The 23,847-nt window shown below is 54.0% G+C and overlaps 2 protein-coding genes across 4 annotated transcripts; one reads left to right on the top strand and one right to left on the bottom strand.

Moving 5' to 3' along the window:
* The first annotated feature begins 1,161 nt into the window (after positions 1-1,161).
* Positions 1,162-18,373, top strand: RTN2 (reticulon 2). 2 transcript variants are annotated; one of them, XM_027079869.1, is made up of 10 exons: positions 1,162-1,429; positions 3,095-3,139; positions 3,263-3,733; positions 3,839-4,099; positions 6,305-6,512; positions 6,884-7,022; positions 7,169-7,238; positions 7,365-7,411; positions 8,567-8,625; positions 8,898-9,396. In XM_027079869.1, the coding sequence occupies exons 1-10, from the start codon at positions 1,396-1,398 to the stop codon at positions 8,977-8,979; spliced, it is 1,416 nt and encodes a 471-aa protein (XP_026935670.1). In that variant the 5' UTR covers positions 1,162-1,395; the 3' UTR covers positions 8,980-9,396. The 2 variants fall into 2 exon arrangements, 1 of the variants encoding a protein (XP_026935670.1); XR_003427430.1 differs by lacking the exons at positions 1,162-1,429; positions 3,095-3,139; positions 3,263-3,733; positions 3,839-4,099 and adding exons at positions 4,225-4,802; positions 18,287-18,373 and having other exon boundaries at positions 8,898-9,456.
* FOSB (FosB proto-oncogene, AP-1 transcription factor subunit) lies at positions 15,682-23,131 on the bottom strand. 2 transcript variants are annotated; one of them, XM_027079878.1, is made up of 5 exons: positions 21,929-23,131; positions 19,678-20,007; positions 19,299-19,406; positions 18,143-18,298; positions 15,682-18,002 (listed from the first exon to the last, which is right to left on the bottom strand). In XM_027079878.1, the coding sequence occupies exons 1-5, from the start codon at positions 22,052-22,054 to the stop codon at positions 18,000-18,002; spliced, it is 723 nt and encodes a 240-aa protein (XP_026935679.1). In that variant the 5' UTR covers positions 22,055-23,131; the 3' UTR covers positions 15,682-17,999. The 2 variants fall into 2 exon arrangements, with proteins under 2 accessions (XP_026935679.1, XP_026935678.1); XM_027079877.1 differs by having other exon boundaries at positions 15,682-18,298; positions 21,929-23,129.
* Positions 23,132-23,847: the final 716 nt, after the last annotated feature.

Below are 23,847 nucleotides of genomic sequence, written 5' to 3'. Positions count from 1 at the left end.
CCCTCTCTTGCTTGCGAGCTGGCCAGAGGAGACGTTCCAGCAGGCGGGCAAGGGCCGCCATCCTTCAGCCTGGGGATCAGGAAAGCTCCACCCTCTGCACCTGCTAACAGCCCCGCAACCCCGCAACCCCGCCCCCGTCACCTCCACTAATCCTCTGCACTGTGAAATTTTAAACCACCTAAATCTCCTTCCTATGCCCTTGACTTGCACTCAAGTCGAATCACTAGAAGAGATTGAACTCTTCGTTCTCCTCTCTTCCGCACTTTCAAAGTGAGGATTGGGGTTTGGGTCAGGGAAAAAAGATAATAGTACCAAACTAGCATTTACCATGAGCTACACACTGTTATACATCATCATCTCCAATTTACCGAAGAGGAAACTGAGTCACAGAAGTAAACAGTGTTACAAGGAAACAATCTCTAGAATCCGTTTTCTCAACACAACACTCGGCTTCGGCTGCCCAGCCCGACTCTGTTCAATCTCTGCCCACATCAGTGGTCCCATCCGGGTTCCAAAAGCTTTACATGCTTAATTTTGTTATTTCGACCCCTCCCCTCTCCTCCCCTCACTCCAGGTTCAGCTCACCTTCTGGGCAGCACCACCACCCTTGATTGTTCTGCCCTATTCCCTCCAGGCCACGCCTCTAGCTCCTCAGTCTCGGACTGACCCCACCCAATTTAGAACAATTCTAAATTGGCTTAAACCTCCCCAAGTCTGAGTTCCTCCCCTTGTCTCAAAACTTTCCGAGTAGTTTCTCCCCGCCCCCTTTCCCACTCCCATTGAGAATCTAGGCTATACCTGTACCTCTCAGCGGTAAAATCTTTATATCCTCCCCTCAATGCCACCTCTAGCTCCACCCCAACCCACTCTGAGATCCACGCCCCCATCCTCTCCGCCTAGGCTCCTTCATCATCATTTCCCGGAGCCCCTCACGCTACCCTCGGTCCCGCTTCTCTCCCCCTAAAGGCCCCGCCCTCTTCTGCCTAGACCCCGCCCTTCAGACCGCCTTCCAGGCCTTCTCGACAGGTAGCCTACGGTCCTAGCTCCGCCCCTCTCTTAGGAAGGCCACGCCCACCTCCATCCTCCCGGGTGTTTCCCCTCCCCCTCGCCCTCCCTCATGTTCCGCCCCCCGTTCTCTGGCCCCGCCCCCGGGCCCCGCGCTGCAGTCGCCCCACAGCGGCCCCGCCCGCCACCGCTGAGCCGAACCGAGGGCGGCGGCGGCGGCGGCGGTGGTGGCGGCGGCTGTGGCGGCTGCTGGAGCGGTCCGGGAGGAGAAGGCAGCGAGGATGGCGGCGGCGGCGTCCTGGGCGCGGCGGAGATGAGCGCTCGCGGCCCCAGGCCCAGGGCGGCGTGGCCGGAGTGGGCGGGGGTCCCGATGCAGGCCCGAAGGGGGCCATGGGGCAGGTCCTGCCGGTCTTCGCCCACTGCAGTGAGTAGGGGGAGGCTCAGGCCTGGTGTGGGGCCCAGAGGCCCGGGTGGGCTCCTCCCCGGTTTCCCCTCCGACCTGGGCCGCGGGAGAGCCGAGATGGGGAGGAAGCGAAGGAGACAAAGGAAGCTCTCCCTCCCCACCGTGTTCTAGCGGCGATGGGGGCGACTTGACCCGGACAACCTGAGTGAGACTGGGCAGAGGCTGGGGGCACTGAGATAGCCGACGGGGGGCGCTCTGGGCCCTTGAATGTGCCCCGGGGCTCCGCCCGGGGATGAGGAAGCTCTCCGGGAGCTGTCCCCTCGCCCTGGTGCTGGCCACAGCCAGCGGTGAGGGGATTTGAATAGAGGCGTAGAGCCACGATGGAGAAGAGGGTCTGACTCCCCCCTTCCCCCGCATCACCCATCTTCGCATCCCACCTCCGTTTTCTCCCCAGACTCAGAGGCAGCCCCGACCTCGCCCGAATTGTACAATCCCCTGTCCCCGGGATACAGCCATCCCTGGGTTGGGACTAGGACTCCTGGGTCCTTAGGTTTTACCACTCCAGGTCTCTGACTCCTGGCCTCCTATTCCCTAGCTGAAGAAACGAGGTGGGGGCGGGGGGGCATCTGATTTCAATCTCCAAACGGTACTGAGCATCTCCTGTAGGCAAAGCCCCAAGCTAACTCTGAGAGGCTGAATTCCATAATTGAAAACGCCTTGCCTGAGCCTTATGATTTCTGAGCCCAGGGCTCTAACAGTCCTTGTCTAACATGCTCTGTCTCACACCCCTATGGTTCTGACAGCTGGGGATTGCAACGCCGACCTAGCCACTTGCATGTCTTGGGAGTCAACATGCCAAAATTCTGAGAATTTGTTATTTCAACATTTTAGAGTATCATCCCAACATTCTAATATCTTGTCCTTACCTGGGCTTACAAAGGAAAGCCCTACGTGATCTCCCCACCCCCACCCCACCCCACCTTTCCTCTCTGCCCTCATCTCCCTTCCATCTCCCCATCAGTCACCCTGTTCCAGTCCCATCTGCACACTTCTCAGTTCCTCAGATATGCAAAGCTTAGTGCTTGCCTCAGGGCCTTTGCACTGGCTTTTCCCTCTGCCTGGAAGACGCTTCCCTAGATATCCGCATGGTTTCCTCACATCATTCAGGTTTCTGTTCAAATGGCATCCGGGAAGTCTTCCTCACCAACCTGTCTGAAATAGCACCCCCTTACTTTCTCTTCCCTTACCTTAATTTTTCTCCACACACTTAGCACCCAACATCATAAGTTTAATTGTTACTGTCTATCTCCCCTATAGAGTGTAAGCTCTATGAGACTAGACATTTTGTCTGTTTTGTTCACAGTTGTATCCTCAGGATCTAAAACAGTGCCTGGCATGTATTAAACACTCAATTAATGGTTGTTGAAAGAATTAATTAATTGAAGCCTCCTAAAATCCCTAATTTAAAGACACTAAGATTGAGATTCCTGGATTTGAACTTCTAAGACTGAGCTTCAGACAGCAGGGATACTAAGGTTTTACAGTCTGTATACAGAATGTTCTAGAGGTCCTGTAATTAAAACTCTAAGATTCCTTAATTCAGACAGGTTTCCAGGACTAGCACACTACTTCTGTAACTCGGGCAATCTAAGCTTCTAAGAGTCTTTGATTCTTTCCCTCTTGCAGAAGAAGCTCCGTCTACAGCTTCCTCTACTCCTGACTCCACAGAAGGTAAGCAGAGAGGGAGGGTGTGAGAGTGGGACTTGAAGGGGGCTCACAGCTGGGTAAAGGGGTTAAGGGGAGTGGGCTAGGGTCTTGGTCAGAGGAGTTCATGCCCTCCTTTGCTCATGGCAGGAGGGAACGACGACTCGGATTTTCGGGAGCTGCATACAGCCCGGGAATTCTCAGAGGAAGACGAGGAGGAGACCACATCGCAGGACTGGGGCACTCCCCGGGAGCTGACCTTCTCCTACATCGCCTTCGATGGCGTGCTGGGCTCTGGGGCCCGCAGGGATTCAGCTGCTCGCCGCCCACGGCCCCAGGGCCGCTCAGTCTCGGAGCCGCGAGAGCCGCCCCCGCAACCTGGCCTGGGCGACAGCTTGGAGAGCATCCCCAGCCTGAGCCAATCCCCGGAGCCTGGGCGCCGTGGTCACCCCGATTCTGCCCCTCCAGCTGAGCGCCCCCTGGAGGACCTGGGGCTCCAACTGGACCAAGTGGGCTGGGCGGCCCGGGGAGCAGGGTCCGGGGAAGACTCTGCCACCAGTAGCTCCACCCCGCTGGATGACGAAGAGCCCGACGGATCAGAGGTTGGAGAGGCTGGGAAAGGTGAGATGTCCCAGGTGCTGGGACAAAAGCCACCAGGGGTGGGTGGTCTCTCCTTAGGGCACCTCCATGGTGAAAGCTCACAGCCTTCTCTCTCTAACGCACCAGAACTGGACCTACAACTCGGACTCGTTCAGTCCTCGCCGCCCGAAGTCTTGACTCCACAGCCCAGCCCTCGCTCTGGAATCCCTCAGGCCCGTACCCCATCTCCACATCGATCTCGGGATTCGAACTCTTGGCCAGATGAGCCCTCGCTGGACAAGAAGGAGGAGGAAGAGCCGTGGGGAGGGCTGGAGCGGGAGCCAATCACGGGGCAGTGCCTCGATAGCACGGACCAATCAGAATTCACATTGGAACCACACTTTCTAGGTAAAGTGCATGAGGGAACGTGCTCCTTTGGACTACAGCGAGGGTGGAGGATTGATTTTTAAAGGGACCATCCTCTGGAAGGAACGGAGGAGAATGGAGAAGCGAGGAGGTATTGCTACTGGCAAGACATTGTAAACTCCACCCTTTAAAAAAATTTTCCCGTTACCTGAGATTGCTATTGGCTCTTTTTAAATGGTTCCCCCGCCCACTTGAGAAGTTAGCCCTCCCACCTGAGAAGTTGGAAGAAGCATTAGGATTGGCTAATTGCTAAAAAATAATCCCTCTTTTGGAGTGCTCCCCCTAGAGGCTGATTTTGGACAGGCCAAATCCCTGAAAAAATAATGCTCTTTTCTGAATGTGGCCACCGGGCAAGTAAAAGTAAACTCCGTGCGTTTTAAAAACTCTCCTCTTCCCTGACCACATGAATTGGCCAATTGTAAATAGACCCCGCCTTACGTTAGAGTATGCTCAGCCTCCACGAACGGTTCCTATAGGTAGGTTATAGACATCACTGCTTTGGGCTGTTTACAAAGAGAGCCACCCCGTTTTGGAATTGTTCCCACCGCAATGGAGAGTCATTGGCTGGGTACAAAGGGGCCCCGCCCCCTTACTCCCTCCCTCCGGGTTCCACTGAAGTGGGCAAAATCCCTGAGAAGCAGCAGTGTCTGTAGCCTCTCACTCGGAGCCGAGATGGGGAGTAAAGGTGGGCTTTCGGGGCGGGTTGGGACGCGGGCGCTGGGGGACCGTGGAAAGGGACCCAGATTCACTTTTATCGCCCTCAAATCTGGGGGATGTTTCCTCTTGGTCCCAGATTCCCCAGAGCGGCAGACTGGGGCTGAGGGGCTGCGGGGGTGTCTAGGGAGGGCGTGGAGGGAGTATGGGGTCCCCTCTCTCTCGAGCCGGAGCTTTGGGGCCCAAGAGCAGCGAGGCCCCCTCCGCCAGCCTCAGGCCCAGGCGGTGCCGTCACTCAGTAGCTGGACAGGCCAGCACAGCTGCCTGAGAGGCACCCTCCCCCCATCGTACCTAAACTTAGCCCCCGCCTCAGGCGACCCGGCCCCTCCCCCACCACTGGCTCAGGCTTTGGGGAGCCTGCAGGGGAGGGGTTGAGGGGAGGTGTACCCTAGTTAGAGGTAGATGGGAGGATGTGCATAGGGAAGATACAGAAGTGAGGAGAGTCAGACTCTGAGGGGGACTGGTTGGGATGGGTCAGTTTGATTGGACTTCAGGGTGGGAGGATGGAGACTGTCTGGAAATAGATGGCAGGGTACTGGGCTCTCAGTTCAGGGCTCAAAGCAGAGCCGATTTTAGGGACGGCTGTTAAAAGTTAAGATGAGTGAGATGAAACGTTGAGGTCCAAAGGTCACTGATCAGGACAGAGGCTGGGCTTGGGAGGTGAGTTTAGGATCTCTGAAAGGGGTCAGAAGTTTGAGTTAGGGCCTAAGAAGGAGGATGATGTTATTAATACATTTAGGACTTCGATGTATGTGTTGGTAGGGGTATCAAGGAGACGTGACTTTACACCTGTCAGGGTGCAAAAAATAAAAAGAACAATAACACCCATTGCTGGGCAGGATGCTGGGAAAAGATCGCTTGCGTGTTGCTCATAGAAATAAGGATTGTTACAGTCTTGCTAGTAAGCAATCTGATAATATTTATGACATTCAAAAATACATACTTAGTCCACCCAGCGATTCGACCCCTGGCACTCTATCTCAGAAATAGAACCTCCCGGAGGTAAGAATATCTGCAGGAGGCTGGTCCTTGTAGTACTGTCAGGGAAGAGGATGGGGGGGGGGGTAAACGACCCAGCAATAGCTGCATGGTTGAATAAAATGAATGATGGTGTAGCCACACCATGGAATATCGTGTAGCCCTTAAAATGAATGAATTAATAGCCATTCCCGTTGACTAGGAGGGAATTCTAGGAGGAAAATAGAGTGAGATATGCATGATGCAGAAGATTGATTTTTCACCCAAAATTGTGTTCACACATTATCTATGGGCAGGAGTAAGCTTGAGGGGACTTGCTAGACAGTTAACTTGGGTTTTCCAGGAGGCAAGCAATTTCCTGGAGGAAATTGGGTTAAGGCTCTGACAGGTGTGTCGAGAGGTGATGTTTCAGCCCCGAGACAGGAAATAGGAGGTCAGGAGGTCAGCCAGGCCAGCTCCAAACCCCAGCCTGATTGCCGCCCCCTCCCTCCGCAGTGGCAGACCTGCTGTACTGGAAGGACACAAGGACGTCAGGAGTGGTCTTCACAGGCCTCATGGTCTCCCTGCTCAGCCTCCTGCGTTTTAGCATCGTGTCCGTGGCGGCCCACGTGGCCCTGTTGCTGCTCTGCGGCACCATCTCTCTCAGGGTTTACCGAAAAGTGCTGCAGGCCGTGCACCGGGGAGACGGCGCCAACCCCTTCCAGTGAGAGCCTGCAGCCTGGCCCCCAAACCTGACCTCTGTCCAGACCTCAGCGCTGACCCTAAGTCATGACCCATGACCTCAGATCAGGCACTGACTTCTCACCCTGGCCCTGACCCATCCTGTTCCTGTTCCTGACTCCAGCCTGACCCTGACATTAAACCAGACTCTGACCCTTGACTTCCAGCCGTAACCTCAGACCCTAACCTCTTACCCTTAATCCTTGATCCCGTCTCCTGACCCTGACCTCCACCCTAGCATGCTACACCTGGCCTTACTCCCCAACCCTCACTTCTTGCCCTTGACTCAGCCACGCCCCTCAGCCTGGGTCCCATCCACCCATTGAGTGGCCTCACACACCTCTGTTCTCTCAGGGCCTACCTGGATGTGGACCTGACCCTGACTCGGGAGCAGACAGAACGTATGTCCCAACAGATTGCCTCCTGTGTGGTCTCTGCGGCCATGCAGCTGCGGCATTTCTTTCTGGTAGAAGACTTCGTGGATTCCCTCAAGGTGCCCCGAAGCCCCACACTCCCTCCTGGGTCCCAACATTCAACTCCCTGCCCCTGGGGGGAGGAGGGGAGAAGGGCCATTGCTGGGGAAGTTCCCAGCCCAGGGTGTACCCCATAGACTCTGCTGACCCCGACCCTCACCTTCAGCTGGCCCTTCTCTTCTACATCTTGACCTTCGTGGGTGCCGTCTTCAATGGTTTGACTCTTCTCATTCTGGGTGAGCTGGGAAGGCTGTGAGGGGCGGCGCGGGGAGGTGGGTTGCTGGGGTCTGCTGGAGGACAGGGCTCTGAATGGAGCTGTTAATCTCCCTGGAGAGCCCTGACCCCCATCTCTGTGCCCGCAGGAGTGATCGGTTTATTCACAGTCCCTCTGCTGTACCGGCAGCACCAGGTAAGTGCGACAGGCCCTCAGTTGGCAGTACCCCGGCCAAACCACCCCCCACACACACACACAGCTGGGGTCCATGACAGATGTCCCAGCCAGAGACAGGAGGACAAGCTGGTGTTCCCACCCCTGACAGAATCAGGCTCTGACTGACACACGCTAGGCACAGGTGGTCTGCCTGCTGCCCCTCCTCCATGCAGCTAGAGTCTACCTAATATGTTTCCACAGCCAGAGACAGGCATTTCGATAGGTGGTCCGTGACAGAGCCAGGATCTGACACATTCCAACCCAAGGCAGGTAGACTAACTGATGCTTCTCCCCAACAATGATCCAAGGTCTGCCTTGACACGTCCTACCTCCAGAGAGGCAGCCTGACTGGTGTCTTCTCTCCCTGACATAGCACGAGGCTGAACAACACTCTTTCTAGCCAGAAACAGGCAGACAGATGAATGCCTTCTCCTGATACCCCGATACCCTGTCTCCCCTGATACCACCAGAGACTGACAAACACATATTCCATTTGCAGACAGACAGACTGACGCCATCTATCCCTACACATAGTCTGGGTCTGACTGACACCCATCCCAGCCCAGAACACTGACAGAACCAGGGCCAACTGACATATATCCTATCCAGAGACAGGCAGATGGACCAACATTCCATTTTTAACATTCTCTGGCACAGCTGAGAGCCAAACGATACATGTTCCTGCCAGGGAGATAGCCCTAACTCCCTCACATGCCGGAATCACCGAGGCTCACAAAGTCAGTTAACACTGAATTAAACTAATATTTAAATCAATCCACTCAGGGACGCGACAACCAACACTAACACCCTCTATTCTTACGCTGCCCCTAAACACACACACACACAAAACTCACTCAAAGATTAACAGTAGTTCCCAGGACGCAAAGCCACTGGCAGATTCTTGTGTGCCTACCTGACATCACTTCCCACACAGAGTGTGGTCCAATTGACTTGACACTTCACCTTGGACTTCTGATTTCCAAGGGTATTTTATCAGGTTTAGAGTTGATGGTGGAGTGGTGGGCCACTCCTCCCAACTCCTGATCTGGGGGTGGGGGAGGAAGAAGCTTTCTTAATGAATTAGGGAGAAGAACCCCCTCCAATCTCTCCTTTCACCCCTTCTTGTCTCCCCAGGCCCAGATTGACCAGTATGTGGGATTGGTGACCAATCAGTTGAGCCACATCAAAGCTAAGTAAGGGCATGTGGTAGAGACGGATGGGCTGGGGAATGAGAAAACTTGGGAATGCTCCTCCGCGCCCCCACCCCCAATATTCCCTGTCCCTAAATCTCCTGGGGCTGAGTGCCTGCTTTTCTTAAAAGGTGAGAGACAGTTCCATCGCAGGCCAGTAGGTGGAGGGCAGGGGCTGGCTTGGGCACTCAGTTCCTCCATCGAGTTTTTAGTTCCTAGATACTACTTATCCTGTCGCTTGCCCCACCCCTTGACTCCACCTGTTTCTCCATCAGGATCCGAGCTAAGTTCCCAGGGACCGGAGCCCTTGCCTCGGCAGCAGCCGCAGTCTCCGGATCCAAAGCCAAAGCCGAATGAAAGGGGTGCCTCTGCCTGCGGGACGCCTGCCCCCACCCCCTGTAGCCCTCTGCCCTCCTCCATTTCCCTTCCATCCCCACCCTCTCCCTGCCTCATCCCGAGCCATTTCCCAGTGGGTGTCAGGATCGCTCACACCAGGGAGTTTGCGCAAATTGCCTGAGTGGCCAGGACTACATTTCCCAAGAGGCTCTGCTCTAGGAGTCTTGGAAAGGCGAGGCACCTTGGCCACGGGGCCTGCTGGGACTTGTAGTTGCCTAGATAGGGCACACGCCCTGCACTTCCGGGACCCCACCGCTGGAGGCGCCGTGAGGGGGTGGTGTCTCCTGGATGCCACTGGCCCCAACGCTGGGGCTTTGCATGGGGCCCAGGGGAGGCCTGAGCTTGGATTTACACTGTAATAAAGACTTCTGTGGAAAACCCAAGGCCTCCTGTGCTTCCAGCCCCGTCCAGTTTTCACCTTCCTGTACTGAAAAGCAGGTAAGTGATATTCAAGGAGGAACCTTCCCCATCTCTGCGGAGGAAGAAACTTCCCCTCTGCCATCTCAGAGTTGGCTGATCCCAGGGCTAGCCAAACCTTGACAGCCACTTTCCATGCCTGTGCTCAAGGCAGACATCGCGAGTCGATCCCCACACTCTCCCTGCTGGGCAACCATTTCACCTGAGTCCGAGAACCATGTATCCAACTGCCTGATGGAAGACTCCCCCCTCAAACACATCTAAACCTCTTCCTTGTCCTATCTGATTTCCCACTCAGGGACATCCCCTCCTGCCCAGCCAGAGACCCAGGTATGGCCCTGGACTCCTAATCCCTCACCCCCCACATCTAGTCAGTCAGCAAGCCATGTCTTTTCTCTCTCTCCAACCTCTCCACCCGTTTCTCTCCATTCCAACTGCCTTGGGAATAAGCACAGGGCCTCGTGGCCTCTTTGGGCCTCAGTTTCCAAAACTAAACTGGGGGAGGAGGAGGCAGGAGACTGGAGTCTAAAGACCCACAGACCTGGATTGAATCATCTTCACTTTTTGGCTGCGTAACCTGAGCAAGTGAACTCACCTCTTGAAGGCTCATTTCCTCAAATAGAAAATTGTCGCCATAAACTACCTACATGTAAAGCCCTTGTTACAGGGCCTGGCATAGAATAAATGTCCAGTAAACAGAAGATGCATTGTTAGCCATGACATTGTTTCCCAAACCTCAGTCAGCCCTCAGGACCTTGATGATCTTTATATCACCTGTTCTGCTATTTGCCTAATTTTTTCTTTAAATTGGTTTATTAAAAAAAAAAAAACAAATGTCTTTTAAAAGGAAATGTTACTCCACCACCAAGGAAGTCAGTATCGCTTGCCAGAAATAGAAGATAACAGTTAAACACGAAACTACTACCATTTAAAATGTTTGGGGGCTTCCCTGGTGGCGCAGATGGTTGAGAGTTCGCCTGCTGATGCAGGGGACACGGGTTCGTACCCCGGTCTGGGAAGATCCCACATGCCGCAGAGTGGCTGGGCCTGTGAGCCATGGCCGCTGAGCCTGCGCGTCCAGAGCCTGTGCTCCGCAACGGGAGAGGCCACAACAGTGAGAGGCCCGCGTACAGCAAAAAAAAATAAAAAAAAATAAAAATTATATATAAAAAAAAAAAGTTTGTGCATCACCTAAAATCTTGCCTCCTGTGATGCATGTCACATTTTAGGAGATAGATAATGATGTTACAGGAGTAGTAGTTACAGCCTCGGGTTTTGTATACAGGGGTTGCCTAGCAGCAGCTAGCTAACTGAAAGAAACAGGACTTAGGGGGGCTTCTCTTAAATCTGAATTTGCCAAGCAGGGGTAGTGTTTTAAACTTCCAGATAAAAGAGCAACCTTTCCTAAAGATACTTTTATTCATACTTTCCATAAGACAAAGTGTCCGTTTGTCCATCTCAAAGAAAGGAGGAAGATGGACTGGTTGCGATTATGGGTTCAGGAATGGCTAAAGCCCCAAGCCCATCCTTGGTACCCCCACTGGAGGCAAGAAACAGGTTGGAGATGGAAACAGCCTTTATTGAGTGACTGCCAGTTGCCTGGTGCCATGTCAGGCTTCTATAGCCAGCTGCTCGTTATGATTCCCCCGAGTTGCACTAGTCTTGTTTTCCAGATGGGGAAACTGAGGCTCAGAAAAGGATAGTGATAATATTCTTGCGTTCATCCTACAAACATTTAGTGAGCATCCGGCAAGTGCTCAAGCACGCTTTGGGTACCAGGGACATAGAAATGAACCAAAGTGGTTAGGACTCCGTGCTCTCACTGCCTAGGGCCTGGGTTCAGTTCCTGGCTAGGGAACTAGGATCACATCAGCTTCGCGGCCTGGCCAAATAAACAAACAAAATCCACCGAAACAAAGTCCACGGTTTCATGGAGCTGATATTCTAGCGGGAGCAGCCAGACAATAAGCAAACAGAAGTAGAATATGGCAGGTGGTGATCAGGGTGATGGAGAAAAGTCCAGAAGCGGAAGGGGATAGAGTGACAGGGCTTGCTATTTTAGATTGGGTGCTCAGGGAAGGCTTCATTAAGTAGTGATATTTAAGCAGAGGCCAGAGTGAAGAGAGGCAGTGAGTCATGGGAACATGCGGAGGAAAGGAGATTCAGTCAGGGGGATCAACAAACGCGATGGCCCTGAGAAGGAGCATGCCTGATGTGTGCAGCAAGAGATCTGTGAGCCAGAAACCAAGTATATGAGGAGAGAGGAGTAGGAGATCGGGTCCGAGGAGTGCAAATGTCTAATCATCGGGTTTGTAAGGCTGTGATGAGAACTTTGACTTTTACTCTGAGACGGGAGCCATTGGGAAGGTTTCATGTCGGGGAATGATATTGTCAAAGGATCACTGACTTGGATTTTAAAAGGATCACTTTTTTTGTAATAATATAATTACAATGGCACAAGTTCTGTTCTCCCAAGTGGTTGGGCTGTGTGGATAGGGTAGGGTACTATCCGTTTCTACGCCTCACTTTCCTCGTCCATAAAATGCAGATGCAAAAACTGATGATCTCTAGTGCCTAAGCTCAATGGGGACAGAAATTCTATCATCCCCAGAACCTAGGACTGCGTCTGGGACTCTAGGTGCTCACTGAACATGTGAAAAAACGTAGGGCTCTGTAGATCGCTGAAGTTCCACAAAAGAACAGCAGGTGTCGCCCCAGCCCTATAGCCGCCAGTTCGGAGCCTCCGGGGCTGGGCTAAATCAGACTCTAGCAGGAACCCACCCACTCGAATTCGGATTTTTCAGGAAAGGGGCCTCTGAATGCCGAATTATGAATCTTTTCTCTTAAAAAATGGACTTCTTACTTGGAAAAAAGGGGCTTCTGGCCCTTTAACAGCAAGAAGGGAGGGCTCCAGGTCCCCTGGCGCCGTTTCCCAGAATGCACGGCGCAATGCAAATGCGACAGTTTCTAAAGCGACAATGATTCAACTCACGAGGCAAACTCAACATTTTGGAAGGATATGCGCCGTAATAAATAGCTTGGGAGAATTTATGTATATTGAAGTCAACAGTATCACACTCTCCGAAACTACATCACCATAGGTTAAAAAAGTGGAAATTTATGGGTTTTATATAGCTGTGTGGGGAGAAAAGTTATTCGCCCGGATGATCCTCAGTGGTCTGGGGTGCAGGCTTCAAACCTGTAGCTGTCTAGCGACAGAGTGGTTCAATTCCACCTTTCGGGCGTCGTATTCAGTTCCCTTCTCTAAGTTCTCCGTTATAGAGTGCCAATTGGCCCGAAGAACGTTGATTTCACTTATGCACTCGACAATGCGTTTCTTTTTTTCCGCGAATAACAAAGAACTCCAAAAGATTAAGAAAAATTCGTCTACACTCTCTGTTCTAGGATGTTTACAGTTTGAGAGTGATCCTGGATTCCTCCCCTTCACTTGCTTACTCACTTATTCATTTACTCACTCATGTACTTAATCACGCATGCACTTACTAAGCAAATATTTATTCATTTGATCATTCATTCATTCATTCACTCATTCAACAAGTATCTGCGGGGTGGTTGCTCTATGCCCGGCCCTGCACTGAGCGGTCCTGGGGACACACTGGTGACGACAAAACCCTGACCCTGACTTCATGGTGCTCCCAGTCAAGTGGAGGAGACAAACTTTAAACACTAATCAATTACCCATTTAATTAACAACTACAAAAGTGATAAGTACGGGGAAGGCAGGCACAGAACCTATGAGGACATCTTACAAGGAGACCTGAGTTCAGGTAGGGTGTCAGGGTAATAGCTGAATATACGCCTGAAGGATGAGAGAGTGGATTAGCCAGCAGAGAGGGGGAATATTCCAGGCGGGGAGACAGGGTGGCCCCAATAACAGCGATGAAGATGGTGATAACTGCATTTTACTCTGCGCTCAGCGCTGGTGTGTACTAGCTCACTGATTCCCCTCAGCCCCATTCTGCAGCTGAGGAAACTGAGGTTCAGAAAGATGAAGTCTCTTATCCAAGGTCACCCAGCTAGCTTTGGGAAGCCTCCAGCCCCAGGGCTCTCAGACCTCTGGCCGGTGCTATTTACCACTGCCCTGTGCTGTCTTTCCCAAATCAGCTACTCACCACGTCCTGTCTGTTCTGCCTCCTCAAAGTCTTTTGAATCCTTCCCCTCCTCTCTCTCCCACAGCCCTGGTCCTATTCCAGGCTCCCCCTCACATCTCAGTGTCCTCGCCCTAGCCTCATCTCTGATCTTCTGCCTTATCCTTGCCCCCTTCCTCTCCCAGCTACCCTCAACCTGGCAGCTAGAGGAGTCTTCCTAAAGCACAAACCTGTCCCTGACCTTCTTATGCTCAAAACCTGCCAGAGCTCCCCAGTACCCTCAAGAGAAGATCTAAACTCTTAGACTGGAATTTCAGCCTGCAGAATCTGCTCCCTGGTAACCTTTCTCTTCACACCTTTTGTTCTAGCGCCTGTGAACCTCTAGCTCCCTCAATGTATCAAGCCCTCTCCCCACTCACAGCTGTTTGCACTCACTATTTCATTAGACTCAGCCTTTTTCTATTCCCTTCTATGCTGTCTATTTATCCTCTAAGGCTCGGCTTAGCTATCCTCTCCTCCAGGAAGTCTTTCCTGACTCCCAGGTCAGGTTAGGTGCCTCCACTGGGCCCCTCAAGTCCCATGGACTCCCCCAACCCTGTCCAATTTAGATCATCCCTGACTATGAACAGGTCTGTGTCCCCCACTGGACTGTGAACCTTAGGAGGGGGGAGCCTGGGGCTGTCTCAGTCTCTGCAGTATCCCCAACCCTGCCCAGCACAGGGCTGGGCACACGATAAATGCTTAGCAAATTTTGTGAATTAACTAAGAAATTAAGTAATTCCATCCTGACAAATACCCCTGCTTAGTCATTTACTAAGACATCTGACCTCTGGACCAGTACTTCCATTCCCAGAGTGCTTGCTGCTATGCAAATGAGAGCAGGTTTGGATCTTGCAATGGGGATGGCTCAGCTGTATCTTTGGACAAAGTGGCAATGGTTTTGGTTTAGTCAATCTTGGTTTGTCCCCAATATGTTCCAAACCCAGAAGAAGTGATCATGTGAAAAAGCAAAAGGCAACTGATCTTCACTGTAAAAGTGATCCAAGTTTTGTGAGTCATATAACCCTGAGGAGTTGCCATATGCCTGAGTGGTCTTCAGCAGCATAAACTTCTTCTAACTCTAAATTTTGCTCAGACAATTCCCAGAACATTACAGGGTCAAGTACAATAAGTTCCCTATATATGAACCTTCAAGTTGTGAGTTTTCAAAGATGTCAACATTCATTTGCATGCCTAATCATGTAAGTTAGTTCACGTGCAATGATACACGAAGGTTGCAGCAGCCGTTCAGAATGCAATCCAGTGCTACCATGTCATCTATGACGAGAAAAACAGAGAGACTACCTAGACATCACTGGATGACTAGCAAAAAAAGAGGTACTACCCAGACATCACTGGATCGTTTTTTCAAGAGGGTAGATAGAATTGAAGCCAGCAAGAAACCAGAACCTCTGCCATCAACTTCAGGCATGAGTGAAATTGCAGCTTGCCCTCCGTCTCTTATTGTTGACTATCCTTCAGCTCTACCATCTCCCACCTCCTCTCCCTCCTCCAGTCAGTAACTCTTCTTCCCTCTTCACTCCATGCCGGCCCCTGTATGCCAGCTGTTGTACTGTACTACTGTACTTTTCAAGGTACTGTACTGTAAAATTTAAAATGTTTTATTTTTTGTGTTTATGTATTATTTGTGTGAAAAGTATTATAAACCTATTACAGTGCAGTACTATGTAGCCGATTGTGTTAGCTGGGTACCTAGGCTAACACTGTTGGGCTTATGAACAAATTGGACTTAACGAACGCCACCTCGGAACAGAAATTGTTTGTATGTAGGGGGCTCACTGTATAAATTCTTCCCTCACCAGGAAACCTCCCTGACCTTTAGCATTCTGGTATCAGACACCTCATGGCTTACATTCTGCCTCATTACTTCTTCAAGGAGGAGGTACAGCCTGTGTGTGTGGGAAGTCCTCCTGACTGTCTAGCCTCCCTCCATCCTGCTGTTGGCTGATTCACTAGTAAGAGTTCCAGCGTGTGTGTGTGCGCGTGCAGTCCCATAGCAATCTAACCTCACTCCTTCATGCTGAAAGGAAGGGAGGCGATGGGTGTCAGGAGCAAACAGACCCTGAAGCTTGGTGGATGCACTTTTAAGAGCTTTTTATTGGCGACAGTGCAGAACCACGAAGGGGAGGGTAGCGGCCCAGTGCCAGCCAGCCCCAGCCCCCCAGGGGTCAGGTGCAAAATACAAAAAGAGAATCACAAATACAGCATGGGGTGGGGGTAGTTGGATATTCAATAAATTGTGGTCTGCAGCGGCAGGCCCTGCTCACAGCTTCACACTCACACCCAGAATCCTCAAAGATACAGATTACAAACATCTATAATCCCACAGGCTTACTCACAAAAATAAAATCTCAGGTCCCCAACGAACCCGGAGTCGGAAGACCGCTGGAGGATCAGGGACAGTCAGATGGAAACGGTCAAGTAAAAACAGGCAGAGAAAAGACAGAGGGGAAGGGACACTCGGGAAAGAGACAGGCAGAGACGGCCAGAAAACAACCAGAGGGGCCGAGACAATCAGAAAAGAGACAGCTAGAGACGGAGGCAGCCCAAGACAGGCCGCCTCGAAGTTTCCAGAAGCAGTGTTTCCAATTCAACGGCATGGCTTTGAGGGCCAACATGACCTACAACAAGGTTGCGGAAGCTCTCACATACTCACGCGCACACACACACCCACATATAATATATTTATTTATACATAATAGATATAAGTGCCTTTCGGAAATCAGGAAAGGGATAAATAGCCAGGGGGGGGTCTGGGTTCAGGGCGGGAGCTGCGGGACGGGGCAGTGGAATGTTCTCCATGCAGCACGGAGGGCGGCGTGACCCACCCGATATTAAAAAATATCAATTGGCCTCATGATAAAATTCTCATGAGGTGAAACACAGGGAAAGGCGGGGGGAGGGGGGAGGGAGCCGAAACCAAGAATTGGGGCTGGGGCAGGGGGAGGGGAAGCTGGGACGGCGGGAGCCCAGCCCCTTCGGGTTCAAAGCCTCAGCCTTTAAATCTTCTCCGGAAAAACGTCGGGCCCCCTGGCAATCTCCCCTTGCTCCCTTTCTAGAAAGGATGTGGGGTGCCGAGGGGAGGGAGAAATTGGCGTCCTAGGCTGGGTTAGGGTGACAGGCCTTAAAGGAAAAGGCCAGGGCTTGGTCTGGGGGGAGGGGCGGGGGTCCTGAGGAGAGAGGCCACGCGAATGGGTAAGTGTCAGCCCCTCTCGATTCTGTCACCCCCTTGAGTCAAACTCATTTTGAGGGGAGGAGGGAGGCGGGTGGGGGAGGGGAGACCACGGAAGGGCTTTGGGGAGTGGGCGGCACAGTCCCTCCGGAGGGGTTCTGTCCCACCGGGCTCCTCCCCCCGCCCAATCCGGCCAACTCATTTCACAGTATAAAACACTCCCGCGGGACAGGCATCACAGCACCCACTGCTGCCTGAATCAGAGAGGCCCAACAAGGAAGGCCCGGAGGGGAGGCTGACGGGCGGTGGGGGAGGGTAGACTAACACTGGAATCCCAAAAGAGGGCTGGGGGCTGAATGTGCGGGGGATCCTTAGGGTTCAGGAAATTTAAATCAGAGCCAGTCTCGCTGGGAGGGAGCAGCTGGACGGTCAGGGAGGGAGGTTCACATTTCAGACTAAATCTGGGTCGGGGGGGGGAAGGGGATCATCCTAGGGGGGGCATCAACTTCCCTTGAAAGGGGGGCTCAATTCAGGGGAGGACCTACCCACATGGAAATGTTAGATAAATAAGCTAAGGTCGTGGTGGGGGGCGAGCAGGGAGAACCAGCCTGGTCACCCCTTGAAGGGTGGGCGTGGGAGACTCTTTGGGGGTCCTGTGGCATTTCCTTGTTGGGCCTCTCTGCAGAGGACTACAGCTCACCCCAAAGCCCACCGCCAGCACCCCTCTCCCTCCAGCCCAAAGGTGGGCGTCACCCCCGCCCCCACTCCCCCATCCCCAGAGGTTGGGTTGAAGCCAGACAGCCGACAGGCAGCCGGGGGGCGGTGTCCATCCCCTCCCCACCCCCTGTCCCCAAAGTCACCAGCTCTCTGGTCTCGCCGGGCCACAGAAACAAGAGGCGGCACAAAACACAAGGAAGTCCTCCTGTCCGACGGCAGTGGCAGCGGAGGGTCAGACAGGAGAGGCAGGGAGGCCACTCGCCCGCTTTGTCTCTTCCCCTCTCTCCTCCTCATCCAAATCTCTCTCTCCCTTGTGTGTTTGTTTGTTTTGTGTCTAAAGAGTTCACAGAGCGAGAAGGGAGGGCGAGTTCAGGGGGTCGGAAGGCTGGTCGCTGCCGCTGGTGCGTTGGGCGCCGGCGAACGCGGAGACCTCCGGGCAGGTGAGGACAAACGAGGAAGTGTACGAAGGGTTAACAACGGGGAAGGGGTCGCCGAGGACTTGAACTTCACTGTGTGTAAAGAGAGAAGCTGTCAGGTTGGGGGGTGCGTCTTGGCTGGTCTGGAAGGGCAGGGGCGGTGGTGGCGGGGGCGGAAGCAGCCAGCTGAAACCATCTTCCTTAGTGGATGCTGACCCCGGCAAATCTCTCACCTCCGCCAGCGGGCCCGGCCCGGGCCCCTCTTCGTAGGGGATCTTGCAGCCCGGTTTGTGGGCCACCAGCACAAACTCCAGACGTTCCTTCTCCTTTTGGAGCTCGGCGATCTCCGACTCCAGCTCCGCCTTTTCTTCCTCCAGTTGGTCTGTCTCCTGAGGCCCGGGCGGCCAGGTCGCAGAGAAGAGCGAGGAAGGAGAAAAAGGCCGTGAGCGACTAGAGAAGGTGAGTCATGGCTGAAGCCATCTCTCCTAGACTGACTGCGGAGGCCCAGGGTTGGAAGGCAGCTCTGGACTGAAAGACCCCCTGAGATGGAGGCCTGGTGTGCTATGGGACTTGGGGCAAGGGTCTTGCTTTCTAGGAGCCTCAGTTTCCCCATCTGTCCAGTGGATGGTTGGGAAAGGGCCAGGTACACATAGGAAGCCTCTGGTTGCAAGAGGCACTCAGAGGTTTGTTGAGTGAGTGAACGATCGTCATATGTTTCTAAGGCCACCTATTCCCCTCTGTTACTTTTCCCCCTCTGCCTCCCAGGGAAGAGACCAGGTAGCTCAGACAAGTAAAGAATTTCCCTGATTTAGCAGGGAAACCCCTGCAAGTATAAAGTAGAAAACTCTCAGACTGAGGTAGGGCATGAAAATAGAGGGGCATCGTGGCAGAGGCCACCAGTCCAAGCTCTGAGAACTACGGGTGGCTGGGGCAGGTGGTGGGGGAATTGATATAGAATCAAAGAATTTCGTTTCACAGACTCTCCAGAATGTTAAATCTAGCAGGAACCTGGGAGATTCACTGAGGAGTTGACGAGATGGAGAAACTGAGGCAAAAATGGGTTATCACTTGCCCAAGACCAAAAAGGGGAAATGACTGGAGCGCCCCTCTATTAAAGTTCGCTCATATGTCCCCTCAGGATGAAGTGAAGGCCAGGCAAGTGGTGTGTGTGGTGGGGGAGATCCGGGGTCATAAACCAGGACAGGAAGCAGCCAGGAGTAGGTGAGAGCCTGCGTGTATGAGCTGGGTGACCCCGTCTGTATCTCTTTCCACATGTGGAACCTCTGGTTCTCAGTCCAGGATAAGGGCACAGGTGGTGGTGGGTAACAGAAGATGGGGAGAGAGCCCCCCTTCAGCATACCCTCATCCCACCCCAGGGACCATCCTCACCGCCTGGAGTCGGTCAGTCAGCTCCCTTCGCCGGTTCCTACACTTTGCTGCTGCCAGTTTGTTTCGTTCTCGGCGAACCCTTCTCTTCTCCTCCTCCTCTGGAGTGAGCTGAGTAGGGGAGATAAGAGATAGTGAGATTTGGGGGACATGTGTTCCTCCCCATCCACCCCAAACCTCCTCTTCTTCAAGAATCCCCAGGAGTCAGAAAAGAACCTTCTAGACCTCACTGACTGTGGGGAGGATGATAGGGTTTCTGCAGCATTGAGGCTACAGATGGTCCCTCACCTCAACAGTGGGAAAGTTCCTGCCTCTCTTGCTTCTTCCCCTGCCCCCACCCCTGCCCCTGCACCCAGAGCAAGCTCTGATGCCCTTTACTCACCGTCTCCTCTCGGGGTCTCCTAGGCCGGGCTCGGGCTGGGCGGGGCCCAGGTCCAGTCCCAGGTCCACTGGTGGTTCCGCTGGTGGAAGGCCCACCACTGCCACTAGCTCCGCCACTGCTGTAGCCACTTATGCCCGGCGTGGAGTAACTGGTTCCTGGCATGTCATAGGGGTCAACGGCTGTGGGCTGGGAGGCCAGTGGCTGCCCCTGGGACTGGGCCATGGAAGAGATGAGGGTAGGTTGCACGAGCCACTGGAGGTCCTGGCTGGTTGTGATCGCGGTGACCGTGGGCACGAAGGAACCGGGCATTTCCCCAAGACCGGCGCACTCCTACAGGGTGACACATACACACACAGGCGTAGACACACAAACAGAGACACCGACACACACACACCCAACACACATACACACACCGACCCTGTGAGTGAGCACAGGGCCAGCGGGTGTGGATGTGTGTGTCACAGGCAAAAAGCCACAACACCCACCCTTCCACTACACCGTGACGCAGTGGTTAATGAGAGGATTTCTGTGCAACTGGCTTCTACCTCCTCCTTCTTCCTCGGGGAAAGGTTGCACGGTTCCAGCGGGTGGTGAATCACACCCCGGGTTGGTGACTCTTAGGTGTGGGGGGTGGGGAGGAGGCTGGACACAGCCGGGTGACAGAACCCCCGGGATGGAGTCACAGCCACACACACAGCCACAACACCCCACCCCCACCCCAGAGGCAAGGGGAGGGAGAGGGAGAGGCCTTAGGCTAAGCCTCCCTCTACACTCACACACATATACACACCCCTCTGAGCGAGGGGATGAGAGACTGGAGGGTCCATGAGACCCCCGTGCAGGGGCGGGGGTCCCAGTTAAAAGGGTGTTGGGGGACGGGCCTAGGAGTTTAGAACAACGTTTCAAGTAATTGTCTCTCCCCAGAGTAAGACTGACAAGCGACAGGTTACGGTGGGCAGACAAGGAGAGAAAGTGAGCAGCCAGGCTCCCTCAGACTGTCGCGGAGGTGGAGTGGTGTAGGTCCCGAGACCCCAAGCCCAAGCACCGTTCATCTCCCCCACCCCCAAAATGTAATCCTAGAACTGCTCGGAAGGCTTAACTACTCTCCCAGGGGGCGTGGTGAGGGACAGGCTGGCTCGCTGGCCAATCAGCATCCTGGAAACCCAGAGGGGGCGGGGCTCCTGGAGACCACCTGGCTGGTTCCCTTAGGGCTAGCGGTTCTAGTCCTGTCTTCGGACAAACCGGAGACACCCGGCGTCGGGAGCATTAGGAGTGGGAATGTATCTGTGTGTGCCTGGAGAAGTGGGTGACGGTCACTATGTCTCCCAAAGAAATTCCGGCACACAGGCACCCTCTGACCCTGAGAGCGGAGGGACAGGATCCCGGCAAGGTCCTTGCGGACTCATTAGATCGCAGAAGATCGCTCCTGTGGCGACAGGAATCCCCTCGCTCTTCCTCTAGAGGCCCGTAAAAGAGACCCTAGTGCCGAAGAACCACGGGTTCCGGGGACGAACTGGGGGAAGGAAACTGCACCCTACAAATAGGAAGGGAAAGTTGATTGGCCAAAGCTTGCGCCGCGGCGGCCAATCGGAACGCCGGGCTGCCCCCTCCCTTAGCAACGTGGCCCCGGCGTTCCAAAATAGAACGCTCCCGGGACGTCAGGGGCGGGGCGGACGAAGGGGGCGCCACGCGCCGTGCGTGCCCCGCGTCAGACGGAGGATTCCAGCGCGTCAGCCGTTACGCACGGGTTCCCCGTTACGTCTCCGCGCAGGAGGCGGAGGCAGCGCCACTGAGGGTTCGAGGCCCGCCTTCCCACTGGGTCGAGGGTGACCCGGCGCCGGAGTAGGCGCTCGGATGGAGGAGGAAAAAGGGAGGAGGCTACTGGAAGCTTCCCCGGGATTTCCCCCACCTGCCTAACGGCGCTAGCTTCAGGTTGGTGACCTGAGTGGGGGGCAGTCCCCGAGCCGGCTAAAAGTTCTCAGCCCTGCTACCTCATACACGTTGCACTGAACGGCGTACTCACCCCACCCCCAAAGCTCACCCCTATGTGCTCCCTCCCTGCATTCCACGCACACAACCAATTGCAAGCACGTCCGGACTCTGCAGTTTGCAGAGTGCGCCGTGAGCCTATCCCCTCTCAGATCCTGGATTTTGACGCGTCTTTATTTGGGGTGGGGGGACTGCTCGCTCCACCCTTGACTTTAAAAAAATTATAAACCACAAAGCATCACCCCAACCCTCTAGAACTTACCTGGGAGGCGGCGGCGGTGGGTGGACTGCCGAAGGAGTCCACCGAAGACAGATATTGAGACTCGGCGGAGGGTGAGGAGCTGCACCGGGAGCCGGAGTCGTAGTCTCCGGGGAAAGCTTGAAACATTTCCCTGGGCACAGGGGGGCCCCTGTGACCACGCTGAGGTCGCCGGGAAGCCAAGGCTATGGCCGGGTGGGGGAAAGAAAGGTGAGAGTCCGGGGAAACTCGGGATGGGGGCAGCGTCCCGCTCCAACAAAGGCAAAGTTTCTGTGTAATTCTTTTGCGGTGCCCAGGCCCCCACAAGATGCCGCTGTGCTTCCTGAAAGTCCAGGCTCCGTAGGACCCGGGGGCGAGGGGGGATCGCTCCCCCAGAGGCGGAAAGCTCTGTCCTGCTGTACAGAATCTGCTTCGGGTGCGGTCCCCTCCACGCGTCCGGCGGGTCCCACGGGGGGAGGGGAGTAATAAGGAAGACGAAAAGAAGTAAGTCGATCCTCCAAAATAAAATGTAGAATTATCTAGAAGAATCCTTCCAAAAACTTTCCGGAAAAATAATAAACTGAATTTCACAGCCCCCAAGACGAAGAACCACTACAATCAAGTCCCAGCTCCGCGTATCCCAGCCTTGGCCGTAGCTCTGAGTCTTATGAATGAAGCCCAGAGCCGCTGTATTTATATGCCCGGGGCCCGGCCCCCCTGCTTACGTCACCCTTCCCGCGCTCCGCGAACTTCTCAATATCTCCGGCCCTGGTGAACCCAGCCACGCACCGTCCGGCAACAGGCCTGCCCTAGCCTCGATCTGATCACCTGCATCACCCTCGCGGCCCTGAGGGTCTTGGGGGCTGCGTTCTGAAGCACTCGGCGGGAGGGGATCCCGGCCTGGTCTCCCCGGAGTTCCTGTGACGCAATTAGCCATATAAGGAGCTTGGCCGGCGCCGCTGAGTGTTTGTTTGGTATCCTAGCAATTACGTCAGAGGGAATCCCTCGCTCGCTCGTGCGCTCGCCCCGCGCGCCTGCGGAACCCGCCCGCGCCTGCGCAGTGCAGCGCCGCCCCGGGGGCTGATATTAATAGGCTATTAGACTGACCCAGCGGAGGATCCCCGCAGGGAAGACCCCAGATGGGGGTCCCCCTCACCTCTGGCCGCCCCTCCCATGTCCCCTGGTGGTGCAGCGCTCTCTCTCAAGAATAAGGTCAATCTCCAAAAGCAGCCCTGGCTCTGTGGTGTAGTCACTCAGTTTCGGGGAAACTGAGTCCCGAACCGGGTGGGAGGGGCTGTGGTGCTCCAGGTGAAAGTGGAAGTGGGGGTGGAGTCCCGAGGCTCATACCAGCTTCTGCCCTGACTGGCTGTGCGACCTTGAAAAATGTCTTTTCTCTCTGAGCTTCAGCTTCACTCTTCCCGGATGGACAAAGGATGTGTGTCTTGGACCCTGCTGCCCCCAGAGATCCGGCGGCGTTTGGGAGGTACGCGGGTTTGGTGGGGATGGGGAATAAAACAGGGTGAAGTGTCCCTCCTGCTGATGGTGTTGTTAACCTCTCCTTTCTACTTTATCATTCTATCCGTGGTCAGAAATAATGTATGTGTGTGGGGGCATAATAAATAATAATAGTAATAATAATGATGATGATGAAATAATAATAATAAATGCCATGTATTTAGCACTTACCAAATACCGGCTCTTGTACTAAGCCTTTCAATACAAGATTTACAATCGTTAAAACAGCTTTGGAAGGTTAAGGGAGGAAAAAATCTTCATTTTATAAAAGAGGAAAATGATAGAGAGTTTGTGACTTGCCCAAGATCCCATCTCATCCCATCCCATCAAGAAATTCAAACCCAGGATTCCTATTCTCTTCCTGACTTCTGAGAGCTGCCTGGTTCAGTGAAACTCCCTGAAAAACCTGGGTGTTGGGATTGTTTAAT

This window comes from Aethalodelphis obliquidens, unplaced genomic scaffold (genome assembly GCF_003676395.1).
Source record: "Aethalodelphis obliquidens isolate GAN/ISIS:26980383/991018 unplaced genomic scaffold, ASM367639v1 scaffold43, whole genome shotgun sequence".
Lineage (NCBI taxonomy): Eukaryota > Metazoa > Chordata > Mammalia > Artiodactyla > Delphinidae > Aethalodelphis > Aethalodelphis obliquidens.
This window is presented reverse-complemented; position numbering and strand designations above follow the sequence as displayed.

Excerpts from the sequence above, each read along its gene's own strand:
- RTN2 (XM_027079869.1), top strand. The coding sequence starts at position 1,396 with ATGGGGCAGGTCCTGCCGGTCTTCGCCCACTGCA. Across the intron at positions 3,734-3,838 it reads GGTTGGAGAGGCTGGGAAAG|AACTGGACCTACAACTCGGA; the intron begins GTGAGATGTCCC and ends CTAACGCACCAG. Across the intron at positions 4,100-6,304 it reads ATTGGAACCACACTTTCTAG|TGGCAGACCTGCTGTACTGG; the intron begins GTAAAGTGCATG and ends CTCCCTCCGCAG.
- FOSB (XM_027079877.1), bottom strand. The coding sequence starts at position 22,054 with ATGTTTCAAGCTTTCCCCGGAGACTACGACTCCGGCTCCCGGTGCAGC. Across the intron at positions 19,407-19,677 it reads GGAGACCCCGAGAGGAGACG|CTCACTCCAGAGGAGGAGGA; the intron begins GTGAGTAAAGGG and ends TCCCCTACTCAG. Across the intron at positions 18,299-19,298 it reads TGACTGACCGACTCCAGGCG|GAGACAGACCAACTGGAGGA; the intron begins GTGAGGATGGTC and ends CCCGGGCCTCAG.